At 45.5% G+C, this 18,716-nt stretch overlaps 1 protein-coding gene across 8 annotated transcripts in view; it reads left to right on the plus strand.

Moving 5' to 3' along the window:
* Positions 1-318: 318 nt before the first annotated feature.
* The window catches only part of ttll4 (tubulin tyrosine ligase-like family, member 4), a 21,192-nt gene continuing 2,794 nt past the window's right edge, over positions 319-18,716 (plus strand). Inside the window, exons 1-21 of one of the 8 annotated variants that reach the window (XM_034679154.1) lie at positions 319-436; positions 3,188-4,322; positions 4,569-5,034; positions 6,397-6,544; positions 6,631-6,707; positions 6,794-6,857; positions 10,587-10,705; positions 11,168-11,278; positions 12,732-12,808; positions 12,895-13,089; positions 13,950-14,032; positions 14,108-14,236; positions 14,380-14,502; positions 14,677-14,775; positions 15,665-15,799; positions 15,894-16,031; positions 16,174-16,270; positions 17,358-17,568; positions 18,161-18,228; positions 18,311-18,381; positions 18,464-18,716. The exon at positions 18,464-18,716 is cut by the window's right edge and continues 2,794 nt beyond it. In XM_034679154.1, coding sequence (XP_034535045.1) covers positions 3,771-4,322; positions 4,569-5,034; positions 6,397-6,544; positions 6,631-6,707; positions 6,794-6,857; positions 10,587-10,705; positions 11,168-11,278; positions 12,732-12,808; positions 12,895-13,089; positions 13,950-14,032; positions 14,108-14,236; positions 14,380-14,502; positions 14,677-14,775; positions 15,665-15,799; positions 15,894-16,031; positions 16,174-16,270; positions 17,358-17,568; positions 18,161-18,228; positions 18,311-18,381; positions 18,464-18,650 — 3,150 coding nt within the window. In that variant the 5' untranslated portion in view covers positions 319-436; positions 3,188-3,770 and the 3' untranslated portion in view covers positions 18,651-18,716. Of the gene's footprint in view, positions 437-3,187; positions 4,323-4,568; positions 5,035-5,094; positions 5,123-5,279; positions 5,313-5,780; positions 5,815-6,044; positions 6,076-6,135; positions 6,164-6,188; positions 6,208-6,267; positions 6,296-6,396; positions 6,545-6,630; positions 6,708-6,793; positions 6,858-10,586; positions 10,706-11,167; positions 11,279-12,731; positions 12,809-12,894; positions 13,090-13,949; positions 14,033-14,107; positions 14,237-14,379; positions 14,503-14,676; positions 14,776-15,664; positions 15,800-15,893; positions 16,032-16,173; positions 16,271-17,357; positions 17,569-18,160; positions 18,229-18,310; positions 18,382-18,463 lie in introns of those variants that run through there. The other 7 variants (XM_034679159.1, XM_034679157.1, XM_034679158.1 and 4 more) reach the window with 7 other exon arrangements.

Here is an 18,716-nt window from a genome sequence, read left to right on the forward strand (position 1 = left end):
ATTACAGTCCAATATATATTTTTTATTATTATTCTGAGATTAAAGTCAGAATAATAAATATTTATTTCCAGTGTCCCTAATCCTCTTCTGTATGTTCCTGTCATATATCTGAAGTGAGTTCTGTTTAATAGTTTGTTTATGAATGAACATAAAATAACAAATCATTAAAGGAACACTTTCTTTTTATTTTCTATCTCTTATAAATTATAAAATGATCCCTGAGAGTAAATATAATAAATAATAATCATTAATTTAAAGTGTAAACATGCCGTCATTAGAATCAAAGACTAACCCGGAAGTAAAAAATAAACCTCGTTTATCATCTTGACTGAATAAACGATCTTTGGCAGCGATGCTTCACACAGAGCTAGCTTCAGAGTGAGCTCCTCTCTTTAACACAGGAGGACCAGCATGATCAGGACTCCACAGGGACCAGGTCTGTATGAAGGGTCAGTGAGGAGCTGACAGAGAGCTCTGTGTTTATAGGGGAGCTGTTTCAGCTGTTACAGGTGTTACAGGTGTTTCAGTGTTTCAGGTGACAGAGCTGCTCCTGCTGTGTTGATGGTTGTTGGTTGCTGGTTGTTGTTGCTAAGCTAACGCTGTTTGAAGCAGAGGGAAACTAAACGCCGAGAAACAACGAAATAAAACAGAAACAGGAAACTGTCAGAGTTATTCCTTTAACTCACTGTAACCATTTACATTAATACACCAGTGTTACAGTAAGAATGGCTTCAGGAGGTTTTATTCTTCCTGACATTAACCACAGAATCATCAGTTAGCCTGTTAGCTCAGAGGCTAATGCTGGAACGTTTAGCTCCACGTGAGTTCAGGATGACAGGAAGGAGTTCATCTCTGAATAATCTCAAGATGAAGGGAGGGTCTGATCTCTGAATAATCTCAGGATGAAGGGAGGGTCTGATCTCTGAATAATCTCAGGATGAAGGGAGGGTCTGATCTCTGAATAATCTCAGGATGAAGGGAGGGTCTGATCTCTGAATAATCTCAGGATGAAGGGAGGGTCTGATCTCTGAATAATCACAAGATGAAGGGAGGGTCTGATCTCTGAATAATCACAAGATGAAGGGAGGGTCTGATCTCTGAATAATCTCAGGATGAAGGGAGGGTCTGATCTCTGAACAATCTCAGGTATGAAGGGAGGGTCTGATCTCTGAATAATCTCAGGATGACAGGAAGGAGTTCATCTCTGAATAATCTCAGGATGAAGGGAGGGTCTGATCTCTGAATAATCTCAGGATGAAGGGAGGGTCTGATCTCTGAATAATCTCAGGATGAAGGGAGGGTCTGATCTCTGAATAATCTCAGGGTGAAGGGGGGGTCTGATCTCTGAATAATCTCAGGATGAAGGGAGGGTCTGATCTCTGAATAATCTCAGGATGAAGGGAGGGTCTGATCTCTGTATAATCTCAGGTATGAAGGGATGGTCTGATCTCTGAATAATCTCAGGATGAAGGGATGGTCTGATCTCTGAATAATCTCAAGATGAAGGGAGGGTCTGATCTCTGATTAATCTCAGGATGAAGGGAGGGTCTGATCTCTGAATAATCTCAGGATGAAGGAGGGTCTGATCTCTGAATAATCTCAGGATGAAGGGAGGGTCTGATCTCTGAATAATCTCAGGATGAAGGGATGGTCTGATCTCTGAATAATCTCAGGATGAAGGGAGGGTCTGATCTCTGAATAATCTCAGGATGAAGGGAGGGTCTGATCTCTGAATAATCTCAGGATGAAGGGAGGGTCTGATCTCTGAATAATCTCAGGATGAAGGGAGGGTCTGATCTCTGAATAATCTCAGGATGAAGGAGGGTCTGATCTCTGAATAATCTCAGGATGAAGGGAGGGTCTGATCTCTGAATAATCTCAGGATGAAGGGAGGGTCTGATGTCTGAATAATCTCAGGATGAAGGGAGGGTCTGATCTCTGAATAATCTCAGGATGAAGGGAGGGTCTGATCTCTGAATAATCTCAGGATGAAGGGAGGGTCTGATCTCTGAATAATCTCAGGTATGAAGGGAGGGTCTGATCTCTGAATAATCTCAGGATGAAGGGAGGGTCTGATCTCTGAATAATCTCAGGATGAAGGGAGGGTCTGATCTCTGAATAATCTCAGCATGAAGGGAGGGTCTGATCTCTGAATAATCTCAGGATGAAGGGAGGGTCTGATCTCTGAATAATCTCAGGATGAAGGGAGGGTCTGATCTCTGAATAATCTCAGGATGAAGGGATGGTCTGATCTCTGAATAATCTCAGGATGAAGGGAGGGTCTGATCTCTGAATAATCTCAGGATGAAGGGAGGGTCTGATCTCTGAATAATCTCAGGATGAAGGGAGGGTCTGATCTCTGAATAATCTCAGGATGAAGGGAGGGTCTGATCTCTGAATAATCTCAGGATGAAGGAGGGTCTGATCTCTGAATAATCTCAGGATGAAGGGAGGGTCTGATCTCTGAATAATCTCAGGATGAAGGGTGGGTCTGATGTCTGAATAATCTCAGGATGAAGGGAGGGTCTGATCTCTGAATAATCTCAGGATGAAGGGAGGGTCTGATCTCTGAATAATCTCAGGTATGAAGGGAGGGTCTGATGTCTGAATAATCTCAGGATGAAGGGAGGGTCTGATCTCTGAATAATCTCAGGATGAAGGGAGGGTCTGATCTCTGAATAATCTCAGCATGAAGGGAGGGTCTGATCTCTGAATAATCTCAGGATGAAGGGAGGGTCTGATCTCTGAATAATCTCAGGATGAAGGGAGGGTCTGATCTCTGAATAATCTCAGGATGAAGGGAGGGTCTGATCTGAATAATCTCAGGTATGAAGGGAGGGTCTGATCTCTGAATAATCTCAGGTATGAAAGGAGGGTCTGATCTCTGAATAATCTCAGGATGAAGGGAGGGTCTGATCTCTGAATAATCTCAGGTATGAAGGGAGGGTCTGATCTCTGAATAATATCAGTATGAAGGGAGGGTCTGATTTAAAAAAAGCATCTTTGATTTCTTCTTCTGTCTAACAAACACTCAAAGGATCATGATCTTCCATCATCAGTTCAAAAGAGAAGCAGTCAGCTGTTTTACTAAATGATCAATAATCCTAAAAGTAGTGATGGATGAATTCTGTTTCTGATCTGATCAGTCGTGTTAAAGCTCTGATTCTCTGTCCTCGTGTTGTCTCAGTGTGATCTCTGACAGGTCGTCACCAGAGGAAGAAATGAGAACCCAAAGGACACACCTTCAAAGACTTCAGGGTTTGAGACGGTCAGGTGTTCAGCCTCACTCCGCCTGAAGTTTCTCTTCAGAGGTCTCAGAAGAGGACGGAGACACATCAGATGATCCCTGCAGACTCCTGGACTCAGCCATGGTTCTGATCTATACTCTCCTCATCTGACCCTCAGAGTCTGATCCGCTTTGCCTTTGGAACCGAACCCTGTGTGCCTACCTGTGTTTCTCTAAAGGTGTGCACCCTGCAGATCCCACAGAGTCCTGCCTGCCCGGATCTCAGACTCAGCTCCTGTTCTGCTGTCTCTGGAGCGGCAGGTATGTGGACTGTTAGTCGGGGTCTACAAAGAACTTGTCGTCCACTCACAGTGACCCTCAGAAAGTTTGCAAGTCTGTTCACCTGGAGCTGACACCTGAGGAGTCCTTCCCACCAATCAGAGAGGAGCTACAGGAGGAGCAGGGAGTCCTCCACCCGAGGATCTGTTGAGTCCTGCCCCGGCCTTTTAATCTCCATCCAGCCGGACCTTTGTGGGGCGGTGCCATGCCCACCAACCAGTCCTCCCCGTGGGGAGGAGGGAAGCTCAGGGCTGACTCGAGCGTAGATAATTCAACCACTGCAACCTCTCTCAGTGCGCACGCCAAGACTGTCACAGCCGCTAAAGTGCCTTTAAGTCAGACTCCTCTGGACCAGACCAGGAGGAAGGACCAAGCCAAATCCCTCTCCTCTCACGTCGCCCCGGCTGCTTCCCCGCCGCTGCTCTCCGGGAACGGAGATGGAAACACAGCGAGCACCAAGAGCCAATCCACCGCCGTGCCAGACCAGTCCTCGGACCCGCCACAGAGACTTAATGGAACTCAAAACCCAGACCAGATACGAGGTGTGGGACTAAAGACCAATGCTCCTTCCTCCTTTCCTCTGAAGGACTGTCAGACCCGTGAGGGGCTCCAAACACCTCAACCTGGAGGTGGATCTCCAGTGAGCAGGAGTCCGGCTGCAGGAGGGGGGGGCGATGCAGAGATACTCCGGTCGGCCTGTCAGCGAGACTTGATGGTCAACGGTCGGCCCGCCTCGAGTCAAACCATCAAACCAACGGTGAGGCGCCGTTATCCTGAATCTGAGAATATGAGTGTGTGTTGAATTATTAGAAATGAATCCAGACTTTGGCTGTGGTCGGACACGGAGCACGGATCAGTCTGTGTGAGGGGGACTGGAAACTCTCCTGCAGGTCTCAGGGATCATCAGGTGGACTCACCTGAGGCTCTGCAGACTCCACACAGATATTTCAGATCGTTGACCTTCATGTGAGTTAACTTTGTCCCTTATTCTCTCTCTCCTCAGCCTGAAGCTGCAGACTGTTCCTCCTTACCATCAGTGCCTCCTCCATGCCTTACTCTTAATGAACACCAGGGGGCAGCACTGAGACAAACCGCCCCCAGCCTTGTCAGCACAAAAGTTCAAATGAGAAGCACAAAAACCGCGAGAAGGATCCACTCCGCCAAAACCGCCACAAGATGCAGTCAGAGACCAAACAGCTGCACCAAGACCTCTGCTCCAAACAATCAGCTGCTGGTGAGGGGCGGACCTCCTGCTGTGATCACAACACACAGCAAGCCAACAACAACAACAACAACAACAACAACAAGAAGCAAGAGAGCGCCAGAGAGTAGGCCAAGAAGCTCTCTGCCCACGTGCAGAAGACACAGTTCTCCTGCAGCCAGTCCCTGCACCAACGGATCCACGCCAACCGTGCTCAGTGCCAGCGCCACGACCGAGAAACAGCCCACTCTGATGGATCACAGCTCAGGTAGACTCAGGAGAAACAGCCCACTCTGATGGATCACAGCTCAGGTAGACTCAGGAGAAACAGCCCACTCTGATGGATCATAGCTCAGGTAGACTCAGGAGAAACAGCCCACTCTGATGGGTCATAGCTCAGGAGAAACAGCCCACTCTGATGGATCATAGCTCAGGAGAAACAGCCCACTCTGATGGATCATAGCTCAGGAGAAACAGCCCACTCTGATGGGTCATAGCTCAGGTAAACTCAGGAGAAACAGCCCACTCTGATGGATCACAGCTCAGGTAAACTCAGGAGAAACAGTCCACTCTGATGGATCATAGCTCAGGAGAAATAGCCCACTCTGATGGATCATAGCTCAGGTAGACTCAGGAGAAACAGCCCACTCTGATGGATCATAGCTCAGGAGAAACAGCCCACTCAGATGGGTCATAGCTCAGGTAAACTCAGGAGAAACAGTCCACTCTGATGGATCATAGCTCAGGAGAAACAGCCCACTCTGATGGATCATAGCTCAGGAGAAACAGCCCACTCTGATGGATCATAGCTCAGGAGAAACAGCCCACTCTGATGGGTCATAGCTCAGGTAGACTCAGGAGAAACAGCCCACTCTGATGGATCATAGCTCAGGAGAAACAGCCCACTCAGATGGGTCATAGCTCAGGTAAACTCAGGAGAAACAGTCCACTCTGATGGGTCATAGCTCAGGTAGTATCAGGAGAAACAGCCCACTCTGATGGATCATAGCTCAGGAGAAACAGCCCACTCTGATGGATCATAGCTCAGGAGAAACAGCCCACTCTGATGGGTCATAGCTCAGGAGAAACAGCCCACTCTGATGGGTCATAGCTCAGGAGAAACAGCCCACTCTGATGGGTCATAGCTCAGGAGAAACAGCCCACTCTGATGGGTCATAGCTCAGGTAAACTCAGGAGAAACAGTCCACTCTGATGGATCATAGCTCAGGTAGACTCAGGAGAAACAGCCCACTCTGATGGATCAGGTAAACTCAGGAGAAACAGTCCACTCTGATGGATCATAGCTCAGGTAGACTCAGGAGAAACAGTCCACTCTGATGGATCATAGCTCAGGTAAACTCAGGAGAAACAGTCCACTCTGATGGATCATAGCTCAGGTAAACTCAGGAGAAACAGTCCACTCTGATGGATCACAGCTCAGGTAAACTCAGGAGAAACAGTCCACTCTGATGGATCACAGCTCAGGTAAACTCAGGAGAAACAGTCCACTCTGATGGATCACAGCTCAGGTTCATCCATGGGTTCTTGTCCTCACTTTGTCCCTGTGGAGCTGCCTTGAAAGTCTAGTTTTTAATCCCTTTGTTCATGTATGTTTGTTGTCTCTGTGTAGACCTGGTCCCCGGTCCTGCAGGAGCCTTAGTGGGCTCTGTGACAAACCAGATCTCTGCGATCCACCTCACCAGGCAGGGTCAGCCCGCCTCCACACCGTCTCCATCGCCGACAGAGGAGTGTGAGGGCGGGGAGTCTTCTCTGTCTGGGTGAGTAGAATCATCTTCATCAGGAGGATCTTCATCATGAAGCAGGTCTCTCCTCTCACTGAATGGATCCTGTTAACCCTTCACAGGCTGGAGTCTGGGATGCAGGTGGACGGGGTTGAGGAGGAGCTCCCTGACGAGCTGGAGAACGTCTGCAGTGACGACGGTGAGACGTTTGACCTCTGAGAACATCCTCTCTCTTCAGTAGAGTTTATTTTAGAATCAAACACTGATTGAAGTTTCTGTCCTCAGATGAGTCAGACTGTTCCTCCATCAATGGCTCCTCCTCCACAGCGTCCATCGCTCCTGCTTCTGGGTGAGAACATCTGAAACTCATATTCTCTCTGTCTGTCTTCATGTCCTTTCTCTGTCATCCTCTGTCCTGTTTCTTCTCTCTGAACACACACTGAGGTTTGATCCTCTCCTCCTCCTCCTCCTCCTCCTGTTTCTGTGTCTCTGCTGTTTGATCTTTTCATCAGCTGCATGTTTCTTTAGGACACCAAAGTAACACAACTTACATCTGTTAGTGACGCAGCCTGTTGATCCTAAAGGAAGACTACAGGATGACACCGTCAGAAAACAGGAGCAGAGAAATAAGAAAGCATCTTTAACTTCAGACAGGAGGACTGTCTCCTGCTCCCCATCTGTCCTTTCTATCTCAGGCTTTGGGGACATCAGGATCCAGGGGGTAGGGTACTAAACTTATCAGTACAGGACTGAGTGGGGTGGGTTTCTTCACTGAGCACTGACCCTTTCGTTCAGCACACAGACCTTGTGTTTAACTCAACATTTAGACATCGCACCTCATGGTGCTTTGACAGGAAGGACATATGAGAAGACGTCTCTCTTCTATCTCTCTCAGGGATCAGGGTTAGTGATAGACCCATTATTATTCTGCATTTTGACACATATCGGCCTTTTTTAAAAATCCGACGGCCGATAAGAGATCAATTTAATCTGGGATATTTTGGATCAAAATTCACTGAATCACATGCTGAGCAGGATCTGATGTGACCCCTACAAGTGATTTAAAACTCACACAACCCCACTTCACAAACACTGAAATATCCCTTTAAACAAAGAGAAGGAAAAGATTAACATTTCAGTTCTATTGACATTTTGAAAACTTAATTTACTGTAGAAAACTTTAGGGAGATATTTATTAGTTTAAGTTTTCATGTAACTTTCTAAGACCTGCTGCTGAGCCGGGGAGCTCCCTTCACTGTGTGTTAGAGTTTAAAACAAAGATATCTAAAAACCTTTAACATGTTGCAAATCTGAAAAAACCTGTTTAATAAACAAAGTTAAGTGTTGGAGTTTATATTATTCAACATTTTGTGCCAATATTTCCCCTTTTACTGCACATTAATATCAGCTCCAAATATCAGTTATTCACCTCATGACTACTAATAACCTGTATCAGTCCTGAAAAAACACATCAGTCTATCTCTGATCAGGATTATATAAAGATATAAAAACAGTCAGTGAGTATACTGAATGACCTGCTCTCAGCTTTTCAAACTAAAAACATCTCCTCTCAATAAAAACAGAGAATCAACCAGAGATCATGAGACAGAACTCTGGACTTTAGATCTCAGCTCACTCCTCTGTACCTCTCAGCTCTGAAAGTCTCTGTTTATTTTTTATTTCTCATGAAGAAGAACGACTCTTTAAACTCAGAGTCCCTCCAACACACCGTCTCTTATTATATCCTGTGTTTCTGTGTGACACCATCAAAACACTCAAATCTCCTACTTTCTTTATGAGTTCATGAACCTAACACACACACTCACCTGTGTGGCTTTATTGCTGATCAAACAGATACTGAAAGAGAGCATTAATATCACACTTAAACACAGAGTGATGACTTTATGTTCAGTTTAAAATCCTCTCTTTGGACAATCAGACTCCATGAGACTCGATGGACTTGATATCAGGACAGCTGAAGATGCTGGTCTCTTCTTCAGGATCAGCCGGTCTCTTCCTCAGGATCAGCTGGTCTCTTCCTCAGGATCAACCGGTCTCTTCTTCAGGATCAGCCAGTCTCTTCTTCAGGAGCAGCCGGTCTCTTCTTCAGGAGCAGCCGGTCTCTTCCTCAGGATCAGCCGGTCTCTTCCTAAGGATCAGCCGGTCTCTTCCTCAGGATCAGCCGGTCTCTTCCTCAGGATCAGCCGGTCTCTTCTTCAGGATCAGCCGGTCTCTTCCTCAGGATCAGCCGGTCTCTTCCTCAGGAGCAGCCGGTCTCTTCCTCAGGAGCAGCCAGTCTCTTCTTCAGGAGCAGCCGGTCTCTTCCTCAGGATCAGCCGGTGTCTTCCTCAGGATCAGCCGGTCTCTTCCTCAGGATCAGCCGGTCTCTTCTTCAGGAGCAGCCGGTCTCTTCCTCAGGATCAGCCGGTCTCTTCCTCAGGAGCAGCCGGTCTTGTCTTCAGGATCAGCCGGTCTCTTCTTCAGGAGCAGCCGGTCTCTTCCTCAGGATCAGCCGGTCTCTTCCTCAGGATCAGCCGGTCTCTTCCTCAGGGGCAGCCGGTCTCTTCTTCAGGAGCAGCCGGTCTCTTCTTCAGGATCAGCCGGTCTCTTCCTCAGGATCAGCCGGTCTTGTCTTCAGGATCAGCCGGTGTCTTCTTCAGGATCAGCCGGTCCCTGCGTGTTATTGATTCCCTGCACTGACACAAAGGATGTATCCATCAGATCCTGTGAACTTCTCCCTCTCTCCTGTATTGTCCCTCTCTGTATTGTCCTCGGGGCTGAAAGCAGCAGAGCGTGGTGGAAAGGTCCGCTTCATTGTGCGTCACATTGTTCTGCACAGTGATGTCCAAACAGAGGAACTCCCCACCAAAGACTGGCAGCTGCTTCTTTGCTAAAACAGCCTGGATAGGGGCCACCATTGTCACCTTTTTCCCCTCAACCAGCTGATTCGTTTGTGCTCCTTCCTGAATGCTGCAGCTTCAGTATGTAAAGTGTAATGCGGCCGCAGCGCCAACGTATACCTGAGCGCTCCGGAGAGCTTTTATTCAGGAGGAAAGATTTAGAGGAGGAGTATATCATCCCTGGTTCCTTCACCTGTCTGTCTTCCTTCATATATGACTGTAACGTGAGTCTTTTTATACTTTCTCAGAAGATGTTGGACTTTTTATTGGAGATTTCCTGACATGAGATTTGAGGAGTTATGAGATTAAGTTAACTCAAGGCTGAAAGCTGTATCACACCTCTCCTGTTGGTCCGTACGAGGATCACTGATGACTTAGAAGACGAGTTTTGAACGAGGATCAGGAGGAAAAACTGCTTCAATCAAACTGTTTTAAAAGCTCACTTAAAATGTTTTAATCCAGCATCTTTTTTAGGATTTCTTTCTAGTGTATGCATCATGTTTTATTTGCTCTGCATCGTCTCCATCATCGATGTGTCAGTTCAACATCTGAACATCAAACCTGTGATTTATCCCTCAGGGTTCACAGAGCCAGCTGAGTCTGTGTTCTGTTTGTCTGCTGAGATTCAGGCTGATCAAACACATCTTTAACTCTGACAGGAGATGTATGGATCACCTGTACATGCTGTTTTTATTCATCATGTTGAGTCCTGATTAGAGGAATAACTCCCCCTCTGTGAAGAGGACTCGTATGTTTAAAATGCTGGGTCAGCTTTTCTTTAATCTCAGCTGTGTGTGTCAAACTGTCCTGACACTCTCTGCGTGATGATGAGTTCACACTAACATGGTGTTACCTGCAGAGTCATTAATATCGTCCTCATTTAACTTGTGTTAAAGTGAGGTTAGAAACTGGAGCCAGCTTCTGTGCAGCTCAGACTGTAAGTCTGCAGAGCGCTCGGTTAAAACGAAAGAACAAGACTGTGAAGCTGAAAATACAAAAACACAGGACAGACTTTTATTTTGACGGTCTCAAACATACTTCCTCTCAGCGTGGCTTGATGAGTTTGAGACCTCTTCCTTCAGCTCAGTGTTTGCAGTCATCATGATGATGATGATGATGATGATGATGATGATGATGATGATGATGATGATGATGTAATGAGTCTCTGCTCTCCTCAGCGTCGAGGAGCCGATGTTATTGGAGGCAGAAGATGATCGAGAGGAGAGACCAGCTTTGGTTCCCAGTTTGTTCCCCTTCATCCCGCCGACGCTCTACTTCAGCACATCTGCTGAGAAAGGTGAGGACACATGCACACACGCACACACGCACACACACACACACACACACACACACACACACACACACACACACACACCTGAAACCTACAGGTGCTTTAAAAGTTTAACAGAGTGAACTAAGAGTTGGAGAGGTGACAGTGGAGTCCGTGTCGACCTTCACAGCTTGTCAGAGCCGCTGCAGCTTCATCACTAAAAGAGATTTAATATTAATATTAATATTAATATTTTAGTTAAAGCTGCTGTTGGTCGTCACGAAGTAATCATCAGTTCAGACAGTCTTCCTCTCGCTCCTCGTCCCCCTCTCTGATTTTGATCCTTGTTTTATTTCTACCTGCTGGATGATGAAATGTTCTTATTTCCTGCCTCCTGCTTTTTAAAATACTTTGTAATTAGTTTGTAAAGCGCTGTATAAATGAAGTTATGATTCTATAAACACACTGTGCTGCTGTGTCTCTCTTCAGTGGAGCTGCTGCCTGCAGAACAGAGACGACTGCTGAAATGGAAGATGAGCACCGTCACTCCAAACGTGGTCAAACACACCATCGGCAGGTCCCACTTCAAGGTCACCAAGAGTAAGTCCTCACGTCACGTCTGTGTGTGTAAGAGATGCTTTTAACATTAATGTAGTCTTATGAGACATGAAACGTGTCAGGATGTGCAGACTTTGATTCGATGTCTTTATTTCAAACATGTCAAAGTAAAAGAGAAAAAAACAAACAGGTAGAAAAGAAGAAACACAAAAGAAACAAAATCAATCAGTTCAATTAGCAAGCACTGAATCATTTAACTTTACATGTGCAAACAGGAGGAAGAAGTTCAAACTGATCTAATCCCTTTATTCACTGTAATCTGTCTTTATACTCGTGACCTCCATCACATCAAATCTAAATATTTAACCCACAATCAAAAGTAAATCCTCATGATTCTCAGCACTAGTCTTCCTCTTTGTCCCTCATGAACATCATTTCTTTATTCTTCTTCCTGATCTGGATTATGTTCAGACATTGCTGCAGCTCCATATTGAGTCTGTTCCACAGTTTTACTCCACAGACTGAAATACAGAAACGTCTCCTTGTGGTCCGAACACTCCCCATCTTTAATCTTCCCTCTGAAGTTATAACCTCCCTCTCTTTTAAAGAACAGTCTTTGGGTATTTCCTGGAAGGAGATGTTTCCTTGCCTTGTACACAAGTTGTGCAGTTTTAAAATCTACAAGGTCAAATCATTCAATGTTGTCAAACTGTAAAAGTGAAGTGATGCCGATGCTTGTGCACGGCAGCATTTTTGTCTGCAGACCAAAATGTGTTTTCAGTTTTGTCATGATTTCAAGCTGAATTAATTTCATTCAAACACAAAATCAGAAAACAACTAAAAGCTCAAAATCTGTTAAAAACTTCTCAAACATCTTCAGGCTGTTTAACACGAGCCGTGGAAAAGAAGAAGAACATTGAACGCAGCGGACAGCCGCTTCACTCTGAGGTCTGCTGGGTCTGACGGCGCAGCCTCACGTAGATCCTCTCCTTCATCCAGTCCAACAGCTGACTGATGATCGGAGGACTGTTGGGGTTCATTCTCTTTAAATGCTCTTCGTACATCTTACACACACACACCCTCCTTATACTCACTGACAGACTCAGAGTCAGTGGGTTTTGTCCTCTCAGGCTGAACCAGCAGGACGGTCTACGACATGATTTTAATGTTTGGTTCGGTTTTCTTCAGATCCTTCTTCTTCTTGGATCAGTAGCCTAGCCTTAGCTTTGTAGGTCTGCAACACACATGTTCCAGCATGAATACATCTTAATTATCTTAAAGTCACTGGATTCATCTGATGGTTTAAAACATGTCCTGAAGTTGTGTTCATCACATCTCCTCAGAGGCCGGAGTGATGTCTCTAAATCCCTCCATCGACGCCATCTTTAAAAACCTGTCCTACAGGAGGAGCTGCACAGTGTGCACAGATGGTCTAAGAGATACTCTGAGTGTTAGTTTAACATTGACTGATATAAATGATGATGTTGTCCCACAGAAAGCCACGACTGGCTGGGCTGCTGGGGACACCACATGAAGTCTCCAGGCTTCAAAGCGCTCGGCGGACACCAGAAGGTAAGAAGCTCAGATAAACTCCGCCCTCCAGGAAGCTGAAGTAAACGCCTCCTCCTCCTCACTGCGGCGTGTTCTTCTTCTTTCAGCTGAACCACTTCCCAGGAACGTTTCAGATCGGCAGGAAGGACCGGCTGTGGAGGAACTTGTCTAAGATGCAGCTTCGCTTCGGCAAACAGGAGTTCAGCTTCTTCCCCCGAACCTTCATCCTCCCTCAAGACATCAAGCTGCTGCGGAAGGCGTGGGAGGACGGAGGCTCCCGGCAGAAATGGATCATCAAGCCGGTTTGTCTGCTCAACCATCATCTCTGTGTTTGATTCTCTTAAAGCTTTAAAGGACAACATCATCTCTGTGTTTGATTCTCTTAAAGCTTTAAAGGACAACATCATCTCTGTGTTTGATTCTTTTAAAGGACAACATCATCTCTGTGTTTGATTCTTTTAAAGCTTTAAAGGACAACATCATCTCTGTGTTTGATCCTCTTTAAAGCTTTAAAGGACAACATCATCTCTGTGTTTGATTCTCTTTAAAAGCTTTAAAGGACAACATCATCTCTGTGTTTGATTCTCTTAAAGCTTTAAAGGACAACATCATCTCTGTGTTTGATTCTTTAAAAGCTTTAAAGGACAACATCATCTCTGTGTTTGATTCTTTTAAAGCTTTAAAGGACAACATCATCTCTGTGTTTGATTCTTTTAAAGCTTTAAAGGACAACATCATCTCTGTGTTTGATTCTTTTAAAGGACAACATCATCTCTGTGTTTGATTCTCTTAAAGCTTTAAAGGACAACATCATCTCTGTGTTTGATTCTCTTAAAGCTTTAAAGGACAACATCATCTCTGTGTTTGATTCTTTTTAAAAGCTTTAAAGGACAACATCATCTCTGTGTTTGATTCTTTTAAAGGACAACATCATCTCTGTGTTTGATTCTTTAAAAGCTTTAAAGGACAACATCATCTCTGTGTTTGATTCTTTAAAAGCTTTAAAGGACAACATCATCTCTGTGTTTGATTCTTTTAAAGGACAACATCATCTCTGTGTTTGATTCTTTTAAAGCTTTAAAGGACAACATCATCTCTGTGTTTGATTCTCTTTAAAAGCTTTAAAGGACAACATCATCTTATTCTCTCTCTCCTCTGACAGCCGGCGTCAGCCAGAGGAATCGGCATCCAGGTCATCCACAAGTGGAGCCAGATGCCCCGCAAGAGACCGCTGCTGGTCCAGAAGTAGGTAACCCAGATTAGACCGCTCTGGTTTCAGATCATCGTTCTGACCCTGATGCTGAATCTGTGCTCCTGCAGGTATCTCCACAAGCCCTACCTCATCAGTGGGAACAAGTTCGACCTGAGGATCTACGTCTACGTGACGTCCTACGACCCGCTCAGGATTTACATCTTCACCGACGGACTGGTTCGCTTCGCCAGCTGCAAGTACGAACACGTCAGAACCACCGTGTTTATGAGAGGCAGGAAGTAAAGGGTTAATAATGAACCATGGAGAGAAATAAAGGAACAGTCACAAGATGCTGTATTCATTTACACATGATTTGACTTGGTGTGCTCCTCCTCCTCAGGTATTCGTCTTCCATGAAGACTCTGAGCAACAAGTTCATGCACCTCACCAACTACAGCGTCAACAAGAAGAACTCTGAGTACCAGACCAACAGTGACGACAAGGCCTGCCAGGGACACAAATGGTACAGAGGAGACGAGGAGGGACTCGTCTGCAGGTTTCTCTCCCTCCTGTTTGTCAGAGCTTCTTTAAACCTGTGTGTGTGTGTGTGTGTGTGTATGTGTGTATGTGTGTGTGTGTGTGTGTGTGTGTGTGTGTGTGTGTGTGTGTGTGTGTGTGTGTGTGTGTGTGTTTGCAGGGCTCTGAAGGCTCTGTGGCAGTTCCTGGGCTCAAAGGGAGTCAACACCACGCTGATCTGGGAGAAGATTAAAGACATCGTGATCAAAACTCTCATTGCGTAAGTTTCACCGCTCGATCTTTGAGGACTTTAAAAAGTGATCTTTGTTTTATTTTCAGTCGAGCAAACCTGATGAACTCAAACACCCAGTTTCTCTTTGTACGTATTAATATCATCTCACAACTTCAAAACAGACATTCAGTACTTTAGAGTCACTCTGGTCGACACATACAACTCAAACTTTATTTATAGAGCATGTTTAAAACAAACAGAGTACAGATCAAAAGCAGCACACGTGATGAAAATAACCCAATCAAAGTCAAAGATACAAAGATGACCAACAGACTCCACGATCTCAGTGTTCAGACAGGGACATGATAATGGAGAAGCTCGGTCAGGTACTGGGGGGTCAGCTCATTTAGAGCTTTAAAAACAAACAATAACATTTTAAAATCTATTCTGAAAGCAGCCGGGAGCCAGAGCAGTGAAGCTAACTCAGCTGCACACCTCCTCACTCGCTCCTGCTCCAGAGACCACATCACCCCAGTCCTCCAGAGCCTCCATTGGCTTCCCATCCCCTCCCGATTACAGTACAAGATCCTCCTCGTCACCTACAGAGCCCTCCATAAACCTAGCTCCCTCCTCCCTCACCGACCTTCTGCAGCCATACAATCCCTCCCGCAACCTCCGCTCCACCAACGCCAACCTCCTCACCCCTCTCACCAAACCCAAGCACCGGACCTGGGGGGACAGGGTCTTCTCTGTCGCTGCCCCCACCCTCTGGAACCGCCTGATGTTCACACCTCGTGGTCTGGGTGGCGTCAGGGGGGGAGAGGAAGGGAGTCTAAGAAAGGCTGGAGTTACAAACCTCTTTATAAAGTCTTAGTTAATAAAAAGTGAGAGTATAAATAAGTTCTTCATCCTCTTCCTCTCCTCGGTCGCTCCTCAGGTCAGAGCCGTACGTCAACAGTCTGATGAAGATGCACCTCAAGACTCCGTACAGCTGCCACGAGCTGTTCGGCTTCGACATCATGCTGGACGAGAACCTCAAACCCTGGATCCTGGAGGTCAACATATCACCCAGGTAACACACACACTTAGATAAACACACACACACACACACACACACACATAAATAAACACTCTTCATGCTAAGCCTTTCTGTGTTTCTGTTCCAGCCTTCACTCCAACACGGCGCTGGATGTTTCCATCAAAGGTCAGATGATCAGAGACCTCCTGAACCTGGCCGGATTCAGAATCCCAAATAAAGATGATGTTGCCCCCTCATGCAGCAGCGCCTCCAGCTCCACCAGCAGGTAGGGAGGAGGCGTTACACCCTGCAGGCTGTTATTAAGGATCACAAAGGGATTAGATTAACACCTGTGTGTGTGTGTGTGTGTGTGTGTGTGTGTTCCTGTGTGTGTGTGTGTGTGTGTGTGTGTTCCTGTGTGTGTACAGTCTGTGTGGAGGAACCAGGGAGAAGACAAAGCTGGAGCTGACAGCTGATGAGAAGGTGAAACGAGCCTTTTACCTCACCCAGCGTTACCCGGATCAGGTACGTGAACTCAAAGAGGCTCTAGAGATGTTGAACACAGACCCTGACCCAGAGAAGAACTCTCTCTCTCAGAGTTACAGAGGATAGAACGTTTGATTTGTCTGATTTATCAGCTCTGTATTTACAAACATAAACAATGTAAGACTCTACAGAAAGCTGAAGCCTGTGAAGTTCTTCAGTCATACTTTAACGTGCTCTCACTGATTCTCTGATTCTTTGATTCTTTGATTCTTTGATTCTTTGAGTCTTTGATTCTCTGATTCTTTGATTCTTTGAGTCTTTGATTCTCTGATTCTTTGAGTCTTTGATTCTCTGATTCTTTGAGTCTTTGATTCTCTGATTATTTGATTCTTTGATTCTCTGATTCTTTGAGTCTTTGATTCTCTGATTCTTTGAGTCTTTGATTCTGTGATTCTTTGATTCTTTGAGTCTTTGATTCTGTGATTCTCTGATTCTTTGATTCTTTGATTCTCTGATTCTTTGATTCTTTGATTCTGTGATTCTGTGATTCTCTGATTCTTTGATTCTTTGATTCTCTGATTCTTTGATTCTTTGATTCTCTGATTCTTTGATTCTTTGATTCTGTGATTCTTTGAATCTTTGATTCTCTGATTCTCTGATTCTTTGATTCTCTGATTCTCTGATTCTTTGATTCTCTGATTCTCTTAATTATGATTCTCTGATTCTTTGATTCTCTGATTCTCTTAATTATGATTCTCTGATTCTTTGATTCTCTGATTCTCTGATTCTTTGATTCTTTGATTCTCTGATTCTCTGATTCTCTGATTCTTTGATTCTCTGATTCTTTGATTCTCTGATTCTTTGATTCTTTGATTCTCTGATTCTCTGATTCTTTGATTCTTTGATTCTCTGATTCTCTGATTCTCTGATTCTTTGATTCTTTGATTCTCTGATTCTCTGATTCTCTGATTCTTTGAGTCTCTGATTCTCTGATTCTCTGATTCTCTGATTCTTTGAGTCTTTGAGTCTTTGATTCTTTGATTCTCTGATTCTTTGAGTCTTTGAGTCTTTGATTCATTATGAAGCATTGAGTCTAACTTCTAACCCCTCCGTCCGTCTCTCTCAGGACTTCCTGTCCTCGGTGTTGGACGTCCTGACTCCGGATGACGTCCGAGTTCTGGCAGAGAGTGAAGACGAGCTGAACCGTCTGGGAGAGTTCGAGCGAGTCTTCCCGTCTCCCTCGTCGTCTCGATACCTTCGCTTCTTCGAGTGTCAGAGATACCTCAACGTGCTGCTGGACCAGTGGGAGCAGAAGTACTGGAGCAACAGGACCAAAGGTGTGTGCGTGCGTGCGTGCGTGCGTGCGTGCGTGCGTGCGTGCGTGCGTGCGTGCGTGCGTGCGTGCGTGCGTGCGTGCGTGCGTGCGTGCGTGCGTGCGTGCGTGCGTGCGTGCGTGCGTGCGTGCGTTGAAGCTACAGTATAGCAGTGAATTATTGGACAATATTGAGACAGATTTTTATCTTCACACGACTTTGAGGCTGAGCTGAAATCAATTTAAACTTTCCTCTCCTCAGATTAATTTTTATTTAGTGTATTAATTGATTTACATATATTTTTTAAAGTTATTTGTCATTTGAAATTGGTGAATTAATTAATTTTATTTCATTTATTTTTATTTATTATTGAACATTAAACCAGAAGGACTGCAGTGAGGACTTTCATTATCTCAAAGCTGAAAACTTTGAATAAATTAATTCTTTTTTTTCATGTTTTGAACCATTAAAACCAGAACAGTGGATTCCAGCAGGTCAAAGGTCAAACAGAGGAGCTTTCATCTCCCCATGCTTTAAACACAGAGAGTTAAAGCGTCCCTATGACAGGGATTAAGTCAGATTACATGGATTATGAAACGCCTGTTTTCCTGTGCAGGTGTGAGTCTGCTGCGGACGCTGTGTCACAAAGGAGTCCACCTGGGGACCAACGACCCGGCTCACATGGTGAGACTCTGCAGCACGACTCTAAAGAGAAGTCTGACTCCGTCACGTGATCCTTCATTTAACCTTTAATCTCTTCTTTCAGTGGTCCAAGTGTAGCTACATCTCACGGTTTGGACCCCACAGACCAGACCTGAGCAGTCCATCCAGATCCAGGTACACACACGCACACACACACACCCACACACACACACACATATGAAACTGAGACTCAGGTTCTGTGTTTCTGGCTCTGCAGGGTGGTGGTCAGCCTGCAGCACCGCCCCCGTCTGAATGATGATGAGGGTTCAGATGGCGAGGTGGCCTCGGTCTCCAGTCTGCCCGTCTCTCCGAGTCCTGGATCCAGCGTGACCAGCAGTGCCTGCACCAGCCCTCAGCCCAGCCTGACCCAGAGCCTGCTGCCCCAACAGTTCGCCTCGCTTTGAGACTCTGTTTGCAGAACTCGACCCTGTTTTTAACCTTTGACCTGAAGTCTGTGTGACACTCACTGT

This window comes from Notolabrus celidotus, unplaced genomic scaffold, assembly GCF_009762535.1.
Source record: "Notolabrus celidotus isolate fNotCel1 unplaced genomic scaffold, fNotCel1.pri scaffold_355_arrow_ctg1, whole genome shotgun sequence".
Lineage (NCBI taxonomy): Eukaryota > Metazoa > Chordata > Actinopteri > Labriformes > Labridae > Notolabrus > Notolabrus celidotus.